Here is a 25,091-nt window from a genome sequence, read left to right as displayed (position 1 = left end):
GCTATTGAAGACAGAGAGCATCTCTCACATGGGGAATGTCTGACATTAGGACTAGAATCCAGATACAGGACTTGGAAAAAACATTCACTAATACTTTTTTAAGCACCTTTTCCAAAGGAATACAAGGGTCAGCATTAAACATAAAAATACTATGGCAGTCTAGCTGGGGCTACTGAAAATGCAGCAACACAGGCTACAAAATTATGACCCTTTTTACATCACCTGGCTTTCCATGCACACTGTAACTATAAAAATATTTTTCCTGTTTTAGGTAATTATAATTTAATGCTGGGTAAATCAGGCTATTATTAAGTGGATGTCCTTCATGTGAGAACATGCACTGTGTACTAAACTGAAACTACATTTAGGTATTTGTAGAGATATTCTCTTGTAGCCTGTCTGTCTGTAAAGGTGAACTGTATGCTTCTCTCATACATACATATATGCTGACAGCATGGAAAAAACACATCTGTGTTTCTTTCCATGCCTCTGGTGACATTTCTGTGTTGGTCTTACATGATCTTCTTTACTACATGAGATCTTGTTCCATCAGCCTTTTAGGAAGAGTAAGGTATACCAAGTATCTGATTATTTAACATAGGGGCATATTTAACATAGTGGGACTATGAAAGTGAAAAATACTCAACATTTATATTTCTTTATGTTTACTGAACTGTTACAATGTGTCAGTAAATGGTAGATTCTCATAATGGGAACTGTCATTAAAACATTAAAACTGAAGTAAAACTGCATATGGCAGTATTACATTGTATTGTTTGAAACCACACATAATTCCCTTTTAGCAATGCTTACATAAGATGCTTTGAACTCAATTATCATTCTGCATGCAGATATCAGTCCTTAAATTTACAGAACTGTGTATCATTGACTCATAGTTTCTATCAATGTCTCTCTAACTTGCTCTGCAAGCAGAAATGTAACATCTGATATTTCTGCAATAATCAAGTTATTCTGCTTGCATTGGTGTAATCTGCAGTGCTGTATAAAAACAGCCTGAAAACACTTAAAGCTAGTGGCACTGCCTTCTGGCAAGTGTTGTCTCTGCCTAGGGGAGTGAGGGTTTCCATCCTCACAAGAACTTGGAGATCATGACTGAACATTTTTTGTTGAACAAATGGTAGAAACATATTTGAATGTATTTTAATCAAAATCAGAAAAGTTGGTGTCACAGAAAACTTTTACTTGCTGTTGCTAACTTGTGTTTTCTTAGCTGTACAAAAAGTTTTTGCTAGAAAGAAGTAGCATGACAGAGGGGAAGCCAGACCTGGTTTGGAGACTAGGCTGTAGTGATGATATACCTAGAAAGTTTTAATTTCCTCTTTTCTCACTCATGCTAACTGGCTCAGTTAATCTCATTGAGAACCAGGTTTCGAGGCGGGAACTGTGAATATATCTAAATGTTCTGCACATCTCCCACTTTATCTCTCCAGTAATCTGAGCCAAGTTCTACAATGCCGTGTCCCAGCCTGGGACATTATTCAAAATCCATCTGACAACATGAATACTTGCTATAAATACTACTACTGTGGTTGCCATTGTTTTTAGTTTCCTAAGGAGTAGTTATAAATAACTTCATGTATTACTACTATAGTCCTCCTGGAGTACATGTCCATGTCTATAAGCAGGAATTTGCTTTTCTAGGTTGAACAGCCAGTTCAATTGAATAGTATTTCTTTCATCCCTTAAGACTCTTTTTGCCACTTGAGATTAAACCCAGGTGACACATTGCTGCCACTAAAATCCTGTAATTTTTTTAAGATGTTGCTTCCATTCACCATTCTTGTGAATATTTTGTCTTACAGTTGGGTGTGTGACCTGTCTGCTTTTGTAACTGAGGAGGTTTGAGTTGTCTGGTCTAGCTGACAAGGTGGTTGTCTGTGAAAGGTTGGACTTGATGATCTTGGAAGTCTTTTCCAACCTTAATGATTCTGTGATTCTGTAATAATGCTGTCCACTGTAACAAATGAAGCTTCATAGAGACACTGACTGAAAAAAATTATAAAAACACTCATAGCCTGTGTGGAATAAGGACAAATTTGCAATATAAATATCCATGAAACTTTCTGTGGACTATGTTCTCTGTTATATCCATATGTCTGCCTGTTGATCTGAAGTGAAAAGAAGATCTCTATCACCGAAACTTTTAGACTCTTTTTGAGTCATGTTGTTTTCTTGATCACTGGTGCAGGTAGGAATGAATGCCATGGGATACTGCCAATTACTATTTTCTGACATAAATTAAATCCTTCAGCAAAAGTAAGTCAAACCAGCAAGTTTTATCATATCTGTCAGCATGTGTCATGCATAGCTGGTAGATGAATAGTTTCTTCTAAGTAGGGAAAAAAAGTTAAACAAATCTGAAATTAAAATCTTTTATATGTATTAAACCAATGTGTAACTTGTTATTTTTATTTCTCTTGCTGGGGGTGGTAATACCATAAGTGACTTTTCTAAAACTTTCCTATGTAAAATTTCTTTACATACCTGATGCAAAGGATGAACCTCTTAAGTTCAGTAAGCAATAAAAGAATCCCAGGTTTTCAATGGAAAGATGGAAAACATAATAGACCTTTTTATTTTGATGCTTGTGGGAAAAGGTAATCAGAAGTATGATCATTTTTAAAGGGATCCTGCATCTTGTTGTAATAGCAATAGTTATTTACTTTCACACCCTCAGGGCCTGTTTGGCTAATCTTGAGCTCTCTTAGTATTAGCATTGCAAGGAAATACCTGACTAGGAAGAGAATAATCCTATTGTTCAAAAAATTGTAGTTGGTGATGATTTTTGTTTATATCTAGAGTCTGAGAATTCTGTTAGGAACCAAAGTATTAGGAGATAGTAAATTTAATTTAGGGTCCAGTGAATTCTAGTAATATACCAGTTTGAAGTTTTGGAATTCCATTAATGAGAAAAGAGCAGTGTCAGTATTTTAAAGTACCTGAGACATAAATTGGAAAAAAGTTTATTGTTTGGAGCTATGAAAACACTTTGCTAAATTAGAAAAGTTATCCCAGCATATCCAGGTTGGCATTGTACAGCTGACTTTGATGCTGTTAACTTAGATTTTAAGGCTGCTCTGTGAAGGAAATGTAGGACTGCTCTTAGTGGTTAGAGTATTCCCAAGCTCTGTTCCTCAGCAGAGATAACAGATCTGATCTGTAATAATGGATTATCTTGTTAGCTTTGAATTGGCCTTGTATATACATATTCTAATGCTTACTTTACGTTTTGGTTTCCACAGAGGAGCCATAATGTATATTTATCATGACCTGTAAAAAGACCAAGCTGTAGTCTTTTCAGAGGAGAAAATGCTTCAGCTGAAGACTGTTCATGAACTCATAAATGTATATTATTATATTGGTCCTAAAAAAGCTAGAATTAGAATGGGATAGAATACCCAATTAATTTACTCTCTGTTATAAGAGTAAATTTTAATCTGTTCCTGAATTTCTGGCAAATCTGGTTACAGATCCCTTAGATCCATAGAAATTTGTTTGTTTTTAAAGCTAACCTTTTTCTCCTAAAACATTGCAGAAAATGAGCTTTTCTAACTTAAGGCTTGATCTAAAATCATCCAAATTGTATCTGTTTAGATAACCACATTCATTTTACTGAAGCATCCTGTTCTGGTCTCTGACAGAGACAGGACACCCTACTGTTCTGTGCTAAAAGGGGCTACAGATTTGACTTGGCACAGGAGTTCTTTCTTCTTATGGCATTTCAGAGACAGTGAGCCAGCAACTAAACCTCTCAGCAGCTTCAAAAGGGTGACTGTAGGGAAGAATAGTCATGATGCATTCTCAGATGTGTTTTTTGCAAGCATTCACTATGTCTAGAACTGACTAAGTCTATAATATTTTTAAATGCATAAATAATGTGTAGGCAAACCAGAAATACTTATAATGGGCCTATAACATTGGGTCCTTTAAAATCCTCCTTCAAACACTGTAAGGTTTCCTATAAAACATGTAGTTTCCCCTTGTCCTTTTTATTTGAGGTCAATTGTATTTATTTAAGGTCATATCTCTGCAGTATCTCTGCACACCTCTCTGAGGTGCTCTTGCAGAAACACTACTAAAAGCTTTAAACACAGCAATTAGGAAAAAATAAGGTTCATAGTTTGAAAGTGCATGGCTCAGGCTCAGCATCTTTCATCTGCAGTTGCATTTTCTATTCAGTAGAGACACACAGATATATGCTACCATCTGTGAGTTGCAGATTTTTTTTAGCCTAATCTTTTATCTTCTGTAAACATACAGCATAGGAGCTAATTCCTAAACTCATAACTGTTGTTCCACAGCTGATTTGCTAGTATTGATTTTAAACCAAATCCATACAGTTTGCATACCTGAAAAATCCCTAAAACTGTTTTAGGAATATGGATTGGTTGTGTTTTATGCATTCTTTCAGAAGGAGGTTGAAAGTAAAATGTAGCAAATGGAGACAATATTAAAGCTATGTCATAAATATGCAGATTGTAAAAAGAAAGCAATTTTTTGGCTTGGTTTTTGAATCCATCTGCCTATTACATTTTTTAAGTTCAAACAGCAAAACTACTTCTGATTTAACTATTACATATTTGGCAAGCTTAATAAAGAACAAATCAAAGCTAAATCAGGGGTATTTACAACAACCACAAATTTAATCCAAAGTGGGTACTTAAATGCTCATATAGTTCTAAATGATGTTCCTTCCAGATGGTGAATTAATGTAATTTTAGCAGGAAGCGAAGTTGCACAAATACGCAGTATTTAGAACACTCATTGATTTCATGTTTCTGTACCCACCAAGGCACAGATGTTAGTTACCATTTTCGTGCCAGTTGTCTCTATCTTCCTAATAATTGCAAACTGAGGAAGAGAGTTTGCAAGGACAAAAAGGGAGCTGGGAAGAACTTCAGTTTGTAAACCCTAATTCAGATGAAAATGATTTTTTTTTACCCTTGACCTATTTAACCTCCAGAATAAGAAAGATGGTGGTCTACTTGTGGAGCATCTCATTATGATTGGGTCTTGTATTGCCTCCATTGTTGCCATTTCATTTTTAAGTAAAATCTTTGAACTTGTAGAGGTGTCTCTGACTTTCAATACTCACATGCCACTAAAGCAGTGGTCAGAGGGAAGGCACAAGACAAATCTCTCGGCTTAAATAAAAATTAATTGCTGGTAGGTTGGTCCCGCATGATAATTAAGTTCATTTATTGCTGTAGAATGGCTTGAATTTGCTGGGCATATTTTTAAATCCCTCCCTTTTCCATTTGTTTTGCAGCAAGGAGAAGACAACAAAGATTGTGTGCTGGGTACTAAAGATATTTTGTGGGGATTTTGGGGTGCTTCTGGTGAGAACTTCTTACTGGAAGAGTTGTATAGGAGATATTGTAGAGGGTAGATTCATACCAGTTGTAAGAGGAAACACTTCACAGTGAAAATGGTGAAAACTGGAAAGGTTTCCCAGAGAGGCTGTAGCTGTCCCATCCCTGGAAGCATTAATGAATGGGTTGGATAGGGCTCTGAGCAACCTGATCCAGTTGGCAATGTCCTTGTTTGCTGCTGGGGAGGCTGAACCAGATAATCTTGAGAAGTCCCTTCCAACCTAAACTGCTCTGATCCTGGGAGTGTGGGATGGCTGTGTATGCTAAGTGTAAGGCTAGGCAGTACTAATTGCTTGTCCTGTTGAAGGCAGAACTAAAGAAGGAGGTATTAAGGACATCGATTATTTCTCTGATTGCCTTTGTGAACACTGGTGAAAATGAGAGTGTTGGAAGTCGTGCAGCAGCTCTGAGCTGTACCTTGTTGGAGCTCATCAGTTCAGCACTACTTGAAACATAAAATCTGCAGTTCTCTGCCCACCTCTGCCTCTTTCCCAATTTTATCAGAGTTCAAGTGAATGTACTAGCACTCTCTCTGATATTCTATTTTATCTTTTTTGGCCATGCAAGACTGCCAAAGAATTTTGCATTTCTTCTCACTACTTACCATAATGGAGCACAATAAAGTAGATTGGCTGTGTATGTTTAATTATGTGTTGAAGACACATGTGGGCTCTGACAGATGTGTGTCTGTTCACAAAATAATGAAAATAAAGAATTTCAAGATAGCACTAATTGCATGATAGAATTTTAAGGCCTATTTGTTTAGTGCATACTACTTCACAGTGCTACAGGACTTTTCCCATAGTTTTTCACAGATGACAACAAATATGCAATTCTCTTTTTTCCCAGGGACTCAAAGGTGACCCTGGTAGTCCTGGTGTGGCTGGTCCAAAAGGAGAAAAGGTACCTTTTTAAATCTGTTAAGTTGTATGTATATGTGAGTATGCATGATATTCTCCAGTTTTGAACGTTGCCATAACTTTGTGTGGCAAACACCCACTGCTGCCATTTGTGCAACTTAAGGATTAAAGAATATGAGTATAGGCTAACTGTAAATGCAAAAGACAAGTACCCTTTATCACAACAAATTTTAAAAGGAGTTCTGAGCAGGACCCTAATTTTAGTGTTCTGAATTGCTCTCTGGGTGCACTGATTTGCTCCCATGAACTAAACCTGAAGGTCTCAGATGTGATTTGTACCTCAGTGACCTAATTCTGTGAATATTCACACAGTCAGATTTCTTTACATATGTGAGCTGTCACACTGGCTTCAGCAGCCACCTTGTGCATGTAAGCTGCAGCTTGTAACTTGACATATGGAAATGTGTTTTGAAGGATTGCTTTTTTTAAGCTGTGATTCATTTATGCAGAGGCCTGGCACTTTTTTTTCCCTTTAACCTGTGGTGAACTGTGTATATCTCTGCCATTACTGGAGAAGAATATCACTTTACTCACATATTTTCATAATCAACATGTTTGATGATTGTACTGAAATCACTTCTGCAGTGCTGCATGCTCTCTAAAAAGTCTAGAGGTTGAATATGCATAACTAAAGAGATTGTTGATTTACTTCCTCTCCTGTTTTAACCAGGGAGATGCAGGACCTCCAGGACCAGCTGCCTTGAGTGTGAGTACATGTAAAGAAAAACAGCCAAAAGAAATGCTGCATGTTTTTCACTAGTTTGCAATGTGAATACTCCCACTAATAAGTCTAAAAGTCCCTTTCTTCATAGTGCCTCTGCATTTTCTGTATGACTTGTGCAGGGAATTCTGTAAATGTAAGAAAATAAGCAGGTTATAAGCATCTTGTTTCCTCCCAAATGCTAACAAGGATATTATCTTGTTTATTCCATGTATAAATAGTATAGACTTGTTCCAGTCAGGGAATTCCCTTGTTATTTTAAGGAAAAGCATTTTTCAGTAAAAGGTTGCAAAAATTATCAATGCTTTTAGAGTATTGTATTCTGGCTAGATACTGCTGTATGGATGGTAGAAATTGTTCTTAATTTCCTTGCAATCCAGGCCCCAAGCATGTACAAAGAAGAAAAGTGTCCCCAAATCTCTCCAGGGCATGTCTTGTTTGCTTCATAAAAGTAATAAATCCTATCTGAATTCTGTGAATTCTAGTGGTTTCACTCATGAGCTGATATGAAAAGCCCTTCCATTCTGAACACTCTATTTGGGCAAAAACAATTCAAAATGGTGCAAAAGAGTGTGGCAAAAATGAAAAAAAGAAAAAAAAAAGAGAAAAGCTTCCATATTCCCAGGCTGTATTTCACAACATGAATAGGTCTTCTCCCAGACTCAGTGTTATGAGCCACATCTATACTGTTCATATTACCCACGTAATCCTAAATAAACTTCAAAAGAACTGTCATTCATAGTGTAAATAGTTTATACATGGTCTTTTCCCTCCCTTAATTTCCAACACTGTAGCAGCAGGATTTCTATTAGAGCTTACAAACATTGAAGGATATAACAGAGACCCATATGATCAAAATAAATTCTACTCTTTAGGTGTCAAAATTAAGTTGCTGTGTTTTAGACTACTTGGTTTTTGGATTATGAATTATAATATCCTGTATCTCTATTTCCTGGGAAGAAATGAGTTTTTCCCCAAGATCAGTGACTCTTTGCTGCAGTTTGTATCTTACAGGAGGTAATCAGGTCCATTTATGTCCTTTAGTTCTTGAATATACAAACTCTGTGTTGGAAGAGTTAATATATTATTAAAATATTATTAGTAACCTGCAATTTTACTGTAGTAGATGCACTGGAGTATGTCTTGCTTTGGACAGATTCTTACAGGGCTTGAAGGGATCATGGGAATAGGAATCAGATACGTCTGAAGATAGGACAAGAAAAAAACAGAGGATGTCTATTTAGTGTGTGCTCTAATACCATAGAACAGTCTTTTTGAGAATTTTTATGTCAGTGATAGAAAAATTAGTACATCTCTTCTGATAGAAGTACCTGGATATGTTACATCTATTTTTTTTTTGATGTGTTCATTGTCTTAAGTTGCAGTTGTGGTCACTTAGCTTTCATAAGAATCATACTCAGAGGTCAGTAGTATGATAGCAAGAATGAGAGAATATGCTGAGTTGGAAGGGACCCACAAGCAGGAAGGGATCATCAAGTCCAGCTCCCTGCCCTGCACAGGACCATCCCCAGGAGTCACGCAACATGCCTGAGAGCACTGTCCAAATGCTTCTTGAACTTTATTGGGCTGGTGCTGCGATCACTTCCCTGTGGAGCCTGTTTCAGTGCTCAACCACCCTCTGGGTTAAGAATCTTTTCCTGATACCCAAACTAAACCTCCCCTGGCACAGCTTCAGGTTATTCCCTTTTATCTTGTCACTGGCCACCGTAGAGAAGAGATCAGTGCCTGCCCATCGTCTTCCCCTCATGAGGAAGTTGTACCTGCAGTGAGGTTTCTCCTCAGTTTCCTCTAGGCTGAACAGACCCAGTGCCCTCAGCTGCTCTTCCCTGCAAGGCCCTTCTTTCTCCTTGTAGCCCTTCTTTCTCCTTTGGGCCGTCTCTAGGAACTTTATATCTTTCTTATGTTGTGGTGCCCAAAACTGCACACAATATGCAAGGTGAGGCCGCCCCAGTGTAGAGCAGAGTGGGACAATCCCCTCCCTTGGCCGGCTGACAATGCTGTCTGTGCCTGATGCCCCTCAGAACAGTTTTATCCCTCTTGGCTGCCAGAGCACTCTGCTTTCAGGCTGACTGAACTCACTCCTTCTGTACCTGAAGTGATCCAATTTCATAAAATGAATGTCAAAGAATTGCATTTCTTTGATTACAAAATGCTTTGCATATGTTTCAGTTCAGTGATTCCAGCACAGCAAGATGTCTCTGTGTTGGTACATTTACTGATGGTCGCCTTTACACTTTTAAAAAGAAAAGATTTAAATTTTAGGAAAGCAGACACAGTCTTCAGAGGGATGTTAGTAAGTGATGTAGACAAGAGTGAGTGTGAATGGGTTTCCAAGTTAGAAGACAGATTACAGCAGAGTGGGAATGCACGGCCCAGCAGGAAGGTTTCTCTCTTGGCCACTGTAAATCATTGTGTGTTTCTCTTGGCAAGAGCTAAAAGATTAATTACATGAGTGATGGTGGCTAAGGGAAAATTCAGTTTTCAGAGTGGTTTTATTTGTGTGACTTCTGTGTGGCTGTGATTCTTACTATATATAATCATGAAAGGAAGATGTCATATCTTGCTGTGAATAAATATTAGGTCAGATAATATCACAGTTCGTGTGTCACTTGATGAGAACTTACTATGTCAGAACCATTCATGCTGTTATAGCCAAAATATGATCTAAGTGTTTCAATTAGGAGTCCTGTTAAAGTTTTAAAATGTTCCATTCATTTGGGATGAAGGCATAATGTCATAAATTTATCCCCTGCTTCCAGTAATTTTTATTTTTTCCTAATGTGAAAATTATTTATTTTTATCTAAAAGATAAATGAATTATGCTGGGGGGCAGGGAGGGAAGAGAAGTGAAAATGATGACACACTGTTAGAACTAAGTCCTCAGTATGAATTTTGGGCAGGGAGGAAGGGAATATTAAAAGGAACCAGGTTTTGCTCAGACTAGACAACTGAGCCTGGATCATTGACCTTCTGCCCCAGTGCAATTGCATACAGAGACAGGTGGTAAATGATGGCATCATACAAAGCTCTACTGCCCTGTGCAGCTTTTCCATTCCTGTGTATTTCCATAGAAATCATACATCAGTGGAGTAAGCTGTATGAAGTCTATCATATATTCTTATTTCAGTATAAACTAGACCATCAGTAGTGTTGTTGGGGGTCAGGATGTTCTCCCCATACACAGACCTGTTCCATGCATCTATTGTTAGCACAGGGAGTGTGAAAGTAACAAAAAACTGAGACTGCTTCACTGCAGCAGCTGGTTGGTCCAGGGAGAGTCATCTGTAGGTAATCTATACAAGTATGCAAGAGCATGCAGTAGAAATTCTTGAGGGTGTTTGTTTGTTTGTTTGTCTGTGCTACTGGCACCTGCAAAAGTCAAAAATATGTCAGTGACTCTGTGTCTAAAAGTGTTTGTGCAACCCTGATGAGTAGGAAACCCTACACAGCTCAGAAGCATGATCAACATGGGGACAGGAGAAAATACAGAAGAGAATGAAGGGATTGGTATTTGGAGGGAAAAATATATTTTTAAGTGCTCAACTGACAGATATAGCCATTATAGTATGGAATGAGGGAAACTTCAAGGCAGTATGAATGGCAAAACTCATAAATACCCAACAGCTGTAGCAACCTATTAGATAGATGAGCATATGCCAAACTGCAAAATAGGCAAAACAATAGCACTGCTTTTTAAGATGCAAAAATTATTTTACGAGTTTGAAATTGAAATTTCATAGCTCAGAAAGTGCATCTAAGAAATAAAGTAGAGCTCTGGATCTGTTTGATGTGAGTTAACAGAAAATTTCACACTGTAATCCTAACCGCATTAACATTTACCAAAACTTCTCACTTGTAGCAATAGCAGAGAATTCAGAAAGAGATGGGATTAGAATTCCATGTGTTTCTGGGCATTTATTTAAAGTAGATACATAAGTCTTGTTAATACAATTTCATCAATCATGCATGAAGAATTAGAAAAAAGAAACAGCATTGTAATGCAAAATATGCTAATCTGTAAGAAGAAATATGTGATAAATTTTATAGGATTTCCATAGAACCTTACTGAAATTAGCAATTTCAATAGTTCTAAGTATATTTGTTTGACTCGGGCATTATTCATACAATTACATTTTATTGTAAATTTGACATATATATGTGTATGTTTGAGCCCTTTTATTAAAGACATAAAGTTTTCCTGTGTTTCTATGAGTCAGTTAACACTCCCCAAGTCCAGATATATGTATGTATTTTTCTTCTCATTTATGGTGGTAGTTTTATGGGAGTAGTGCAAAATCATGATTGATTCTCAGCCTTTTTTTATGCTGTCTCTAATTTCTCAGCTATGTTCTGAATTGCTCTGTAAGTACTAAATGTCTCTGTTCTTTAGTACTTTCCAGGTGTCTTATGAATAAATGCTGTGATTAAATTTTGAACTTTTCTCCTTTATTATGTGCACTTTATGAAGCAATATGGTGGATGTTTAAAGCTTAAGTTCCCTGTTAAATTTCACTGTAGCTGATGAACCTTCAGAGAGTAAAAAGGAGGGATTGTACTGCTCTGTGGTTTGGTTTTGCCTAGATGTGGGATTTAGAGGCAGAAGCTGGGGACTGTGTTCTGCAGGGTCACAGCTGGCTCCGCAGCTTGCCCGCTCTGGTATCCCAGCTTAAGCCTGTGCGTGTCGTGTCAGAAGAGTGACAGGTGAGGGAAGGTAGCACAGCCATCCCTTGTAAAATATATGATAACTATTCCCCTCGACACTCGATACGCTGCTTTTAGTTCCTGGGGAAAATGAGCGTCCGTCCGTACGTTCCTGCGAACCTATCCCTTTCAGGAGTTATAAAATAGTCACCCAGATGGCACCAAGTGTTTACTCAGAAGCCAAGGCTTAAGTCGGTCACAGACAGAAGTCCCCAGGACTTGCTTACTAAACAGATATTTGGAATGTTGGCTCCTAGGTCTGGTTAAACCGATCCGAAGGAAGCTGGTGCACAAGTGCTGCGTGGAGGCGGCTGTGGGAGGAAGTTGCAGATTCAGGTCTGGGCAAGCTGCACTGTAACTTTGGCTCTCCCTTTTCTAAACAAATATCAGCCTAAGACTGCACAGCTTTCTCCTCAGTTATTCATGTGAAGCTAAAGAAATGGACACACACTCTCCAGTAGTAAGCAGCTCAAATAATATTACCTTCTCTTTCTTTCCATGTAATGACATGAAGGAAAGTAATCCTATTTAACTAAAGAAAGTATAGACTGCAAATTACACTTTCATTCTAAATCTCTTCTTTTCATACATTTACTGTAAGGGAAATTTGAATTTTATCTGTCTGAGCTTTTTCAATGAGGTGTATTAATTTCCTGAAATGTTTAGTTGTTTTTCATTAGATATAGTGATCACTTAACTTCCACATTATAATTTACAAACATCTTCTTCTTCAAAAAGCACTTTTTAATAATGGGAGCAGGTGCAATTAAGATTACCCCTTTGTTGAAATAGAAGGTTATTTATTAGTTACGGGGCAGTTTTTATCTTCTTTATGCAGTAATAGTGATTGTGAAGGCGCAAGTGAAGATTGAAGTCTTAACCTTACAGTAAATTTGTTTTTCAAAAATTCTTCCTCTGATAAACTGGCATGAATGTGATTTCTATGTCCTTCATTAGAATAATGATTTGAAAATTGTCCCATATACAGTAGACATCAATGTAATGAATAATTTTGATTTACTCCTCAGGATTTTAATTATACTTCTTTTCGCTTAGCAAATAAACCTATGTTTATTAAAAGTACTCAGTTCATGAATGTAAACTTCAGTGAAATTACCCTTTCAATTTCACTTTCAAATTATCATCTCTGAAGGAAAGTACATTTCAAGGTTAATTAACAGAGAGAGCTAAAGAAATGGCCAAACCCAAAGAATAATGACGTCAATGAGGAACATATTTTCTGTTTGCTCCAGTAAAAAATTGTCAAGAAAATGTTGCTTATCTTGTTTTCTGGCAGACTGAAATACTTCTGCTGAATGCTGTCTCCTTTTCTGTAGAAGTTAATGGATTGAAAGCAGTTTAGAAAGAAAAGTGGTGTAACAGCAGAACAGTATGGTCACTGCAGTAACTTTAAGGGGCTGAGCAGGTTTACAAATATTTGCACTTGCTGTCTCAAGGTACTTCAATAAGGATGCGACTGAGATCAGGTCATGTTTGGAAATGCTTAAGATAGAGGTAGTTTAATTTCCCTCATAAATGGTATACAACAGGAAATTAGTCATCCTTCTGTGATTTTCCTGTGCCTTTTTTCCCATTGTAACAGATTTGTAACAGTGAGGCGTGTCTGCAGGCTCTGTGGGCTTCCGTGTGGGTGGTGGTGGACAACCTTTTGGGCAAGAAGAGGAAACTATGGCAATTGAATTTTAAGGTCTCCCACTTCCTCATCCTCCTGTTTGGGGTTCAAGATAGGGCTGCATCACCGTTGCAGCTAGTAAACTGCCTTGAAGATACCTGAGAAACCGACATTTTGACCATCTTGACTGGAGGAAAGTTATTCATATTTCAGTTCCTTTGCTTGCTGAGTGTGATAGTCTGTTTTTATCTGAGAGGAAGACTCAGGACATTCATTTACTCTCAATGTGTAAAGGCCAAAGAGGAAAATATTCTCAAAATAGGGTAGAAGGATCACAGTGACCTGCACAGCAGAACTTGTCGTCTACAAACATCTCCAGATTAGGTGGATGCCTTTAAGACCTATTGAACTGCATCTAGTTGCATCCTGTCTGGGATGCTGTGCCCCTCTTACATCAGTGCAGCCACAGCAGTACCATCCATCCCACGAGCAGTATTTGGGTGGCTGGGGAGTGCTCTTGAAGTCAGTCATGCTGCAGTTTTTCACTGTGACCACCCATTGTGTTATGTCAGGAATTTGGAATTTGTGGTCACTTTTTACCTGACTGCTGATTACCATGATTCTATCCTGCTCTACTTGTGGACTTTACCGAGGGATCATTGTAAATTTAGTTCAAAAATGTGACAGCTTTTCTTTATCCTGAACAAGGACTGTGTTTAAAAGAACTACATCAATTGCTTGCAATGGGAACTGCCTGCAGTTTGCTTTTAAAAATGTTTTAGCAATGATGTTGTATCAGTGGAACTATACCTTTCTGTTTATCAACATAATGTTTCGAAATTGCTTGGCAAAATCATATCTGTTATAGTGGGTCTTTTTGAAGTAGCAAGTTTTATCATTATAAAAGCTTGCATATTCAAATGATTTTAAAATTACCTATTTTTACATTATCACAAGGCGTTTCTGCATGCCTAATTTAAACTTTGTCTCTGTCTTTGTTTAACTTATCTCACTAAATTACATACATTTTCTCCCCATCTAATAGCATTTATTCTGTAAAAATTGGGGTCATGTGTTTGCTGGAATTCATAGTGAGGCAACACTGGATGAAGATAGCTTGTGTATAGAACACACAAACCAGTTTATAAATGAAATAAATTTGGTTCCTTAATTAGACCTGCATCATTATTGCTAATTTTTGTATTATATTTAAGTTGTGTTGAGAAGGAAATGTATTCCAGCTCAGAATGTATTCCAGCAACACTACCCACAAGTTCATAAGGGAGGTGTCTACCCTTCTGCTTCAAAAACTATCAGCTATGTTTTGAAGCAACTTTCAAGATCACAAAAATATATGTAATTGTCTAATATTTTGCTCTCTTGGCATCAACCATAATCTTCTGTGAGAAGTAACATGAATAACAGCTTTAAGTAATCTCACTATGCCACTTCAGCTGGACTTTTTTTTTTTTTTTAACATTCTTTGTTTCACCATGGGGTCACAATAAAAACTTTACTTTTTTGTGAATATGTTCTTAGGCACTTTCTCTGAGTTATTACATTTATGAACAATGCCTCCACCATGTCTCTGCAGATGCTTGTTGTGATGTATCAGGTATTTAAAAATGCTTTTGTACCTGCAGAGTCACATGGCAGGATTTTAGCCCTTCTACAGTTAGTGGCAGAACTGTTAGCCAATTTTTCTGTAACTTCCTAATGTATTTTTTTTCTATTGTCTCAAGTTAAATAATTTTTATTAGTGTCTATCTCCTGATACTTTCAAAAATATTAGCTGTTAAAGTACTAAAATGGTATATCTTACAGATATTTTCAATACAAATTCTTTTAAAAACTTACTATTGCAGCATTTCCAACTTTCCAAATTAGACTAAGTTTTGATGATATTTCCTTTAAATTTCTGTCCACACGTTCTTCACAATGTGGTTGCTTTATATATTCTATAATCTAACCAGCATATTTTCCCTTGTCAATACTTCCCTTTATGATTTACCTCTTATAAAGGGATTCACCAGTTTCTGGTCTTCATTTTCAAGATTTTGTACAACCCTCTTGTGCCTACCAGTGCATCATGTATCATCTCTCTTCATAGCCACCATCACTCTCTGTGGTAGATTTTCTACATTTCAGTTGCACTTAAGAACATCTCCATTTTACTGGCTTTTATTTTCCCCAAATTGCATGGTAATGTTTTAGAGATTTCCTCTTCATGTTCCTCAAGCTCCTTCAGGTACGTTACTCCAAGGGGCTTGCTTGGTCCATGGCTGGAACAGGCTTTATAGACTGTATATGTTATTTTATTCCACTGAACAAAGTAGGTAGAAGGCTGCCACCTTTCAGCCTCAAAGGTGGCCTGGCAGAGTCCAGAAAAGCCCATGTGTGTTAGGTCACCTTGAAGGATGCATCATATTTTCCTGCCAGCCTGATGTCACACAAATAGGCTGGTTTTATACCTCACAGTGCCTTGTGCTGTTCCTAGACATTGTTCTGCTCATCACCATAGCCATGCTCTTACAAGGTCAAAAGTATCAAAGTGACAGTGACACGTAGTGAATGACTTCAATTGCCTTGCAGTACCTGAAGGATATAAGAAAGGTGGGGGCAGACTTTAGTTGAGCCTATTGAGACAGGACAAGGGATAAAACTGAAGGAGGTATTAAACTGAAGGAGGGTCAATTTAGATAAGATACAAGAACGAGGTTTTTTTACAATGAGGGTGGTGAATCTTTGGAACAGATTGCCCATAGAGTTGATGGATGCTCCATCCCTGAAAACATTCACCTCCAGGTTGGTTAGGACTCTGAGAAACCTGGTCTAGTTGAAGATGTCCCTGCTCATTGCAGGAGGGTTGGACTAGATGACCTTTAAAGGTCCCTTCCAACCCAAACCATTGGATGGTTCTATGATCTCAATTGCTTTGGCTGTTGTTTACCTGGGCAGTTTGCACTTGCAGAATAGATTGCCTTTGACGTAAATGTTTTGAACGCAACCCACAGCATATCCCATATACCATAGTTTGGATGGATGATAGACAGATAGAGGTATGTATATGCAGTCTATATTCTCTCCCTTTATCTGTGGTGGTGGGCTCCTCTGACCAACCTCCTCCCTCCAGCCTCTGTCCATGGCTGGAGGGAGTCAGATCTTTGATCTCCAAAGGAAGATCTCCAGAAATTATATAGGAATAGGACCCCAGTAGATGCTTTAGCCTGCCTTCCTACAAATATGTATTTCTATTCATTGCCAAGTTCTGTAGGAGTTCAATGGTAGATCTTTTATTCATCTGTTTAGACAGAATTCACTGTAGAAGGGTTTTCTTTCATTTCTCCTGCAGGTTTCTTCTGCAGTTATTTTTCCATGATCTCTTTCATTGAATGTTGAGCAGAGACAGCATGGCTAAGTCATTACTTTGGCCAAGTTACTACAGTTTTAGAGCTGTGTTAGTTAACATGGCCTGTGTTGTTCTATCAATTTTTAAACGGAAGATCCCACTGAGGTTGGTGTGAACTTTTACCTCAGTTTCAATATCAGGATGTGGCTCCTTGTACAGGGGAGTCCTCCCTGCCTAGTTACCAATTGTACACAGCTCTCCTCCCTTTCCTTGAAGATAAATCTCCTTATCTGGTTCCTTTTTCTTGACAATAATATTGTAGAGAGAAGAAAAAGAATAAAAGTACTCCTTGGATAAAAATGTTGGCTATTAATTATCACTATTGTGCAGTTGCATTCTTGTGTAAGTCTTGTCCCCTTGGAGCCTTATTGTACAGATATGTGAGGCTAAGTATTTCCTCCCCCATAAAACGGACATTACAGGTTTTCATCTCATTCCCCTGCATAAAGTTGTCACTAAAATGAAAAATTAACAAAACAAAATTCCACCTCTTCCTGAATTCTCAGAATTTCTTCACAGAACTAGAATATTGCTAACAATTAGAGCACTGCAAGTTCCACACTACCTAGATGAGAAAGTAAAGAAGCTTTACAGAGGTCACATTGACATGCTGCTTTATGGGTTTGTGTATGTATAAGCTCCATAACTTTCACTGTAATTAACTTCCCGTGATATTATTTGTTGGACACAACATTCTCATGCATATTTTAGTTCCATAAACTTATGGTGAAAGGTGGAAATGGTGTGCATCAGCTTTGTAAAAGATCATACACCTTATCCTGTTTACTTTATAAACTGAAACGATAAGAGAAATAGTGAAATACTGTCTGAGATATATTTTTAGCTTCAGTGTTTGAAAGTGGAGAAATGGTAGAAATGGAAAAGCTCTTGAAGTGACCACTTCTTTTTAAAACTGAAGTCAGACTACATTCTAATCAATTTAAAACATTACTTGAAGATGTATGAGCAGGTAGCTTTGGAATGCCTATTTACTTTCTCAAGTTTATATTGGGAATTAGAGATCATAAACAAACTTCTTAAATTCCTTTCTAGAAGTCTGGGTATTTAAACAAATTATGATTTTCAGGGCACCTCAGTTCACGCTTATTGGGTCAATAAATATGTGTAACTGATTCTAAGATGTTTGAATTTGACCAAAGATAGAAATCATGCTGAAGCAATACATGAGTCTGAGTAATTTTAAAGATTTTAAAATTTTAGTATTTCAAATTCTTAAATTCTTAAATAAATAAAATGTAAGTTCTTTAATTGTGTGACATCTCTAAGAATATGCCCTATAATATGCAAGATTTTTTTTTAATTATACAATGCAGAACTGTTACATATTCTTTGCTGATTACATTGAAAATTATTTCACATTTCTTGTTGCTATAATGGAAATTGGATTGCTTCCTTAAAGTAATTTTTTTAACTGTTTTCCAAGGTGACTCATGAAGAAAATGGAGAGTGGGGGGAATGACTATTCTAAGATGTCCTGAGATGTCATTTGAAGGCTTTACGATTACATTGTACATAAATCAGATATAAAATTAAATCCCCAAAGCATCAGAACTGGTCTGTGATTTGGTCCCTGGCTGAAAAAGGCAGATCCTTGCACTGAGTTCAGAAGGAAGGTTCACAAGTCAAGGATATATTCAAAACACTCAAAGCTCCAGTGCCTGTTCAGGAGAGAGAGAGAGAAAAAAGAGACACTGAAGTGTTTTGAAAAGCCAAGCCAGAACTGCAGAGGAAGCAGCACAGGGCTGATTCTTAGGATCCAGCAAGCATAAGGCCTTCTGCTATATTTAGTTTCCTTTCCCTGCCTTCCCTTCCCCCTTCAGTGCCTATATTTGAATTTGAGTTGTAGAGTAAGTTGTCTTTCATTTAAAATAAATTTTTTGTCAATTTTTTATGGCATTCTAACTTAACAAGAAAAAGTACTTTTCAATTAATATTGTAGTTAAATATAACTATGCTTAATTAGTGCCAAGTTACCTATTCTTTTTCAAAGGATAACAGCCTTTATATGATGGCATGTGATTAATAATTATTTGTGCTTTTTTTTTCACCTTAACATTGAAGGAATTGTTAGGAATAGCCAATTCTTATTATTAGAAATAAACACTTTGTCTTGCCATCTGGATTTTTGGTCTAGTCTTACTTCTATAGAAAAATAGAGGATGGGAATAGCAGTGAATGTTATAATTGTTTCATGTTTGTATTTTCAGGGTTTGCTGGAGGGTCCCCAAGGTCCACCTGGCAAAGAAGGCCAAAGGGTGAGTAAACTTGGTGAACAACTGGTCAGTGTGCTAACAGCTTGATGTGCAGCTTCTGCCTAAGCACTAATAAAAAATGGTAAGGTAGCAGCTGAGTATGAAGCATGCTGACAACAAACTAAGCCTTGACACTTGAGGTTTCTCTTCAGTTGAAGGAGATTTAGCAATTTCAACTATCTAAAGTGTTTTAATGACTGGCAGAACAGATGCATTGTGTTTTGTGCAGTATATTTCTGCCATAATTTTAACTGAAATAATATTAAAACTTCTCAGTTTTTCTTTTTTGTCAGGGGTGAACTATACTTTGCAACATCTAAGATATACAAAGATATGAATTTAGGGTCATTATCTAAAATATTAGCAGAAACCAGTTGTACTGACCCAGGTATTTTAATGCCATTATATTATGCAAGTGTCAGAACCTAACATATGTGTACAAAAGATATGATACAGTAAAGGGGACTGAAGGAGACTGGAGGGGGAGGTACAGAATGTGCCAAATACATTAAATAAACCTTTGGTTATTTAGAATTTTCATGCGATTAAGTAATGGACTGACTGGTTTCTCCATGTTCTGTTTTTATTTTCCCTGACTTATTGAATTTGATAATTCATTAGAGCAGATAACAAATATTTATGATTGTGGTATATACACAAGAATTAATTCACTGTTGTAATTTATGATCTAGTATGTTCCTAAAAGTTTGGAAAGATATTAAGACTCAAGCATTTCAATATTTTTACAAATTAAGTGTTTGCCCAGTTTGCGATTTTGAAGTTGGGCCTCAATAATTCTTGGTTTATTTAGGTATCTTGATATTCAATATCACAGTTAAAATATCTGAAGTAAAAAGATTAGGCGTTTCTCCTCATTGCTCTTAGTAAACTACAGTGAATTTTTAAAGGCTAATTGCATGATTCCAATAATAGTCATAAAAATAACAGAAGACTAGCCCTTGAACAAAATGAGTAATGGCACGTAGGCCCCAAAGCTATGTTTTATGTTGGTTGTTAAGTTTTAAAAATAGTACTAAATTCCATTTAAGCTGAACACGAAGACACAAAAGCTGAGTTTATTCATGTTTCTCACTTAGGATTGAGAGCCTGATCAGAAAAACTCAGTGTAGTGATGAAGAATTCGAAGTTATGTGATGGCAGTGTTATTAAAGCACATTTACTACCATGTTAACGTCCTTATTAAGAATTTTATAATTACCATTACTATTACAGTTAGCAATTAAATATAGAGGGTACTGAGAAAAGATAGTTGCATCCTCTTTTAGCATATTTTAGAGTTGTTCTGTGGAGTATTGAATCTGCAAAAAGACTGATTCTTCTTTAGGAACAGTTATAAAGATTCTCATGTTTTAGAAACTTCACTCTTGGAACTCCTTCATTTTTTATGCAAAATTTCAGAGTTAACATACTGTATGATATTTAATGGTGAATAAATTGATTTGGAAATACTTTTTTTTTTTTTTTCATTTTGCAGTAGGAATTAGTGGGTTGATACTTTCATCATGGACATTTTTGTACTCACGCAAAAAATTGAGCTGCTGTGACACTCCAGCCCCTGTGAAAATGGGAGCACTGCTGGTTTTGTAATCTCACCATGCACACAGCTGCCTTGAGCCAAACAATGGGAACAGCAGACTGTGGGGTCTCAGCATCTGTCTTTATCTTTCTACCAGTGAGATGCTCACAACAATACTCCTTCTGCTGGCCACTCCCGCCCCTGCATTAGCAACATTGTTGGCAGGCTTAATTCACCTCCCATGTGCTTTTGCATTTCCAATACATTTAATTACACAATAACATACCATTTGTAACAAGATCTCTGCTCTGTTTAATGACAAACAGGACAGTGCACATCTAATGGCTATTAAATGCTCCTTTTTATTCAATTACAGATGTCATGCTCCTCTGTTCTACTTTCAGCAGATCCTCCAAATTTTTCTCATTATATGAAGTTATTGCTTTTCTCATGGGCTGTCTTTTGAAGATTAAAGCATTTTATTGAGTGTGTAACTAGCTGATATTTTTTTCTCCAACATATTATTCAGACCTAAAAGCAATATTGTGTCCATTCTGAAGACTGGAACTGTAACATTTTAGGGGAAAAAAAGCCACTCCAGAAGCACTTGAAAGTTCCTTTTCAATTTGCGTGCCACACTTTGAGAACATGAACTTTCATTTTAAGTTGCCACTTGTATCATACTTGCTACATTCAAAATTTAATCCACCTACATCTGGGGCATTTTTAGGTGTTCAATTCCTTTGAAAATTGGTCTCACATTGATAAGGAGTTGAGAGGACAGTCATATAGTGTGTAACTTAAAGACCTCAGAATACACATTGTAGCAAGGAGAATTACCAGTGTTAATGGTGATATTGAAGAAACATATAGAAGGCTCAGGTTAGTGCTAGAAAGAGGTAAATGGCAATAGAAAATGAGTAAAAAAGCAAGGAAAACAGCATGCATTTTCATTTTCAGAGTATTTTAAGTGAGGTTTTATTATATCAACAGAGATCAGAGTCTATATTAGAACTACTAAGAAATACCAAAGAGTGGGTCCCAGAGTGAGAGCCCATCTCCCTGCATTCACTAAAGAGGGAGCTAGGAAAATTGTACCCCTAATGAGAGGAATAAGTCTGAATAGTAGTTTATCTTTCACCTTACAGGAATAATCTGCACAAGAAATCACATCATAAAAATAGATATAATAATTATATAGAAATAGAGTAAATGTTGCTTTATTATAATAAACATAAAGATAACCATAGTTTTTGAGTTCAACCTTAAGTCAACCTTAAAATGCTTGTTGACATGTACATCAAATTGGCTTAGAAATGCAAATTTATGTCAATACTTTATTAGATTATGTCCAGTGTAAAGGAGATCAATACATTTTTCAAATAAGGTGGTTACAGCTTTTTTCTGATAGATGCACTGTAGACAGAGTTACTGGTGTCATTTGAGCCCATGCATAATTATTAAACCACTGAATATGTCACTTTTTGTGTCTTTGATACATTATACTGTATATATAATATAGTATATTACTGCTGTATGGTCATACTGGGTTATCATCTTACTTCCACATCAAAGAGCAGTTCAGGTTCTTACTTGTTTAGATGATGGTCAGCAGTGGAAATTGATGGTAGAAGTGTGTGAAATATCTTCTGTCTTAGTTGGTCTCACTGGATGATTTCCAGATATCCTAAAGAATAAAAAGGTTTGCAGAAAGCAGTACACTAGTGTGATATGTTTACAGAAATGTAAACATTCTGTGGGGCTATCATTCAGAAGGAGAGAGAAGCCCTGAAAATTCTAGTTTTGTGCAGCATTAAAGGACCCTGTATCAGGATGACCAGGTTCTATTTTTTGGCTTTATTTAGTAGAAAATTGCAAATTTGCTACAAGGTTTCAAGTAATGAAGTCATGGAGAACAATGAGTAGAACAATAAAAATTGGATTTATAATCATATTATTTCTCTTATATTACTCTAGTAGCAAAATGCATAAATATTTATTTTCTGAATAAGCAAATGGATTAATAGTCTAGCATTTATCAAGAATATTGGTTGTGTCTCTAAGAGTAGACTCTTCAGTTCCTATTCTTTCCTCACTTCTTGTGACACTTTTCTCTCTCATCTTCATTTTCTCTTCTCATTGTGGCTGGCTTATGGAGGAGAGCAACCTTCATGAGCAATGGGTACAAAAAATGATCTTCTGACTTACATATCTTGTTTTCTTTGCACAGCACTAAAAAGGGAGGAGCAGAGTTTTGAGATGTAGTGAAGGAATTTGTTTTCAGTTTTGCATGGTTTACTACTGTGCTTCATCTACACAAAAGAAACTTCCTAGAATTTTCAGTAGCTCTGCTAAAAATTTTAAAAGATATTCAATGATTCATCACATATTTTCCATCCTTAATTAGACTGTTACCCTGAAGGCAAAAGTAATTGTCATGGCAGAAGATATCATAACCTGATTATATCACAACCTGGCCAAACTCAAAGAGCACACACGGTGAACTTATTTCTGATTCTTCAATCAACCTGAGACTTATACAATACTCATTTAAAGGGCTGTAGTAATGTCATCAGTGAATGTAGTTAAATTTTGCCTGAGCGTGTAGAGTCCTTGTGTTTCTCCTTTTGCCAAGATACCCTCTGCCACTCACCACTCACATTTGTTAGTCAATGTTGTGTTTTCTTGTGAGCTCAAGGAGTCCTCAAGCATTTGTTCATCCTAAAAAAGTCTGGTGTTTGCTCTTCTTCTACAAGCAGTGCCTTTGTGTAACATTTTTTAAGCTTTTTGATCCTTAATGAAGTGGTTTGTGTTAGACATGAGACCTTACTCAGCAGGAGTTTTGGGTTTTAGTTCTGGTCACTGAAAGAAATGGGCCAGTAGAAACAGCTACTCATTCCTGCATGAGAAACACTAGACTGCTCTGTGGGCAGGCACTGCATTCATACATAATTTTTCAGTGTCCATCACATTGGCTTCAGGCATGTTACTGCTGCAGCAACTTGATACTATTATACAACTGCTCAGAATGACATCAGGAGCTTCAGAAAGTAATTACACATTACTCAGAAAAGTCCCTGGTCCAGGATTACCAACCCACAAACGATACTAAGATTGGGTACTAACCTTGCATTGCATGGAATTTAAATCACAGTGGACTACCACGCCATCTTCCTGGATTCCTGTGTTGTGCAGAACTATTACTTTCCTCAATCATCTTGCACACTCTAGGTAAGCTCATCTTTTGCAGAAGTCCAGTTTCCACTTCAAAGAACATCAACAACAGACTCTTTGCAAATCTTGAATTCTTCCAGTGTTTCTTGTCAACCACACATTTCAAAATATGCATTTTATTTTACACTTAGCATGTATCTAATCCTCCATTAGCCTCTAGCAACAGGGTTTTTTAATGTCTTCTTTGTATTGAAGAGGTATTTAGAGTTTTTTCTCTAAGATCAAATCACCATTCCATTAATTTTTTTAAAAATTCCACTAGGAACCTTTAGTTCCCATGCAAAGAGTTTTCTGAAATCTTCAAATAATTTTGCCATGTTGCTGTATATTCTTAAAAATTTATACTACCTATAGTTTACAGGCTGCATGAAGCTTTCCAGACTCTGCCTTCATCATGTTAAATGCAATGAAGTTTATATTTCCAAAATAATATTCCAAATGTTTTGCAAAGTAATGCTTCATTTCAGTTGGATATCTTTGTAGCAGGGATTTTCCCTGAACTTGGTGCATTTTTTATAAATACTATTTTTTTCTGAGAATTATTCAGTTTTAAAAATATAATACTTCAGTGAATTCCAAGAGTTTTCTTAATGTGAAGGATCAAGGCAATTTTATTAGACAGCTAAACTGTGAAATCTAGACAGGGTGATTTTGCATTCTCAGCTGGCCTCTAGAAGAACCAGCCCAGCATGCAGCTGAAATACACAGCAGTTTGTGCAGCAGTTTCTGCTTCTTTACAATCCTCTTGATGCCTTCTTGAGCTCCTAGGCACTTTTCTGGGGTTTGGCCACTTTTGGGAAGCCTCTGAGGACACTGAGAATGCCTGTAACTTCCAGGTGAGGCTGAGGTAAGGGTGGCTGTGGCAGCTCCTGACAAACTCTTTCAGCTGTCCTTGAGCAGCAGCGCCACAGCAGGGAGGTCAGGCTCCTGCTGGCCTGTGCCAGGATGAGGACTCTGGAGGAGCAGTTTGTGCAGCCATGTCACAGGCAGCCAGGAGATGCAGCAGGTGGCTCAGCAGTTCGTGCAGGAGGGCACAAAGAGGCCAGCAAACCTTCTCTGTCCAGCATGCACATCCTTAGGGATGGTGGTCACAAGGCACAGGACCCAAGCGCTACGGAAGGAGCAGTGGCAGCTTTGGTGAGATCACCTCAAGGAAGACACAGACTTCCTCAGGAGTGTCAAGGTTCCACTGGAAAAACTTCCATGGAAGGAGAGGGTGAGAGCTGGGACTCCTCAGCCTGGAGAAGGC

The 25,091-nt window shown here is 37.1% G+C and overlaps 1 protein-coding gene across 5 annotated transcripts in view; it reads left to right on the top strand.

The window, feature by feature from the left end:
* The window catches only part of COL19A1 (collagen type XIX alpha 1 chain), a 178,284-nt gene that overhangs the window by 82,037 nt on the left and 71,156 nt on the right, over positions 1-25,091 (top strand). For all 5 annotated transcript variants that reach the window (XM_059842653.1, XM_059842654.1, XM_059842655.1 and 2 more), the window contains 3 exons: positions 6,243-6,296; positions 6,984-7,019; positions 19,027-19,074. In XM_059842653.1, the coding sequence (XP_059698636.1) occupies positions 6,243-6,296; positions 6,984-7,019; positions 19,027-19,074 (138 nt within the window). The remainder of the gene's footprint in view (positions 1-6,242; positions 6,297-6,983; positions 7,020-19,026; positions 19,075-25,091) is intronic.

This window comes from Haemorhous mexicanus, chromosome 3 (assembly GCF_027477595.1).
Source record: "Haemorhous mexicanus isolate bHaeMex1 chromosome 3, bHaeMex1.pri, whole genome shotgun sequence".
NCBI classification, from domain to species: domain Eukaryota; kingdom Metazoa; phylum Chordata; class Aves; order Passeriformes; family Fringillidae; genus Haemorhous; species Haemorhous mexicanus.
Note: the sequence above shows the minus strand (reverse complement) of the source record. Positions and strands in the feature narration are given on the sequence as shown.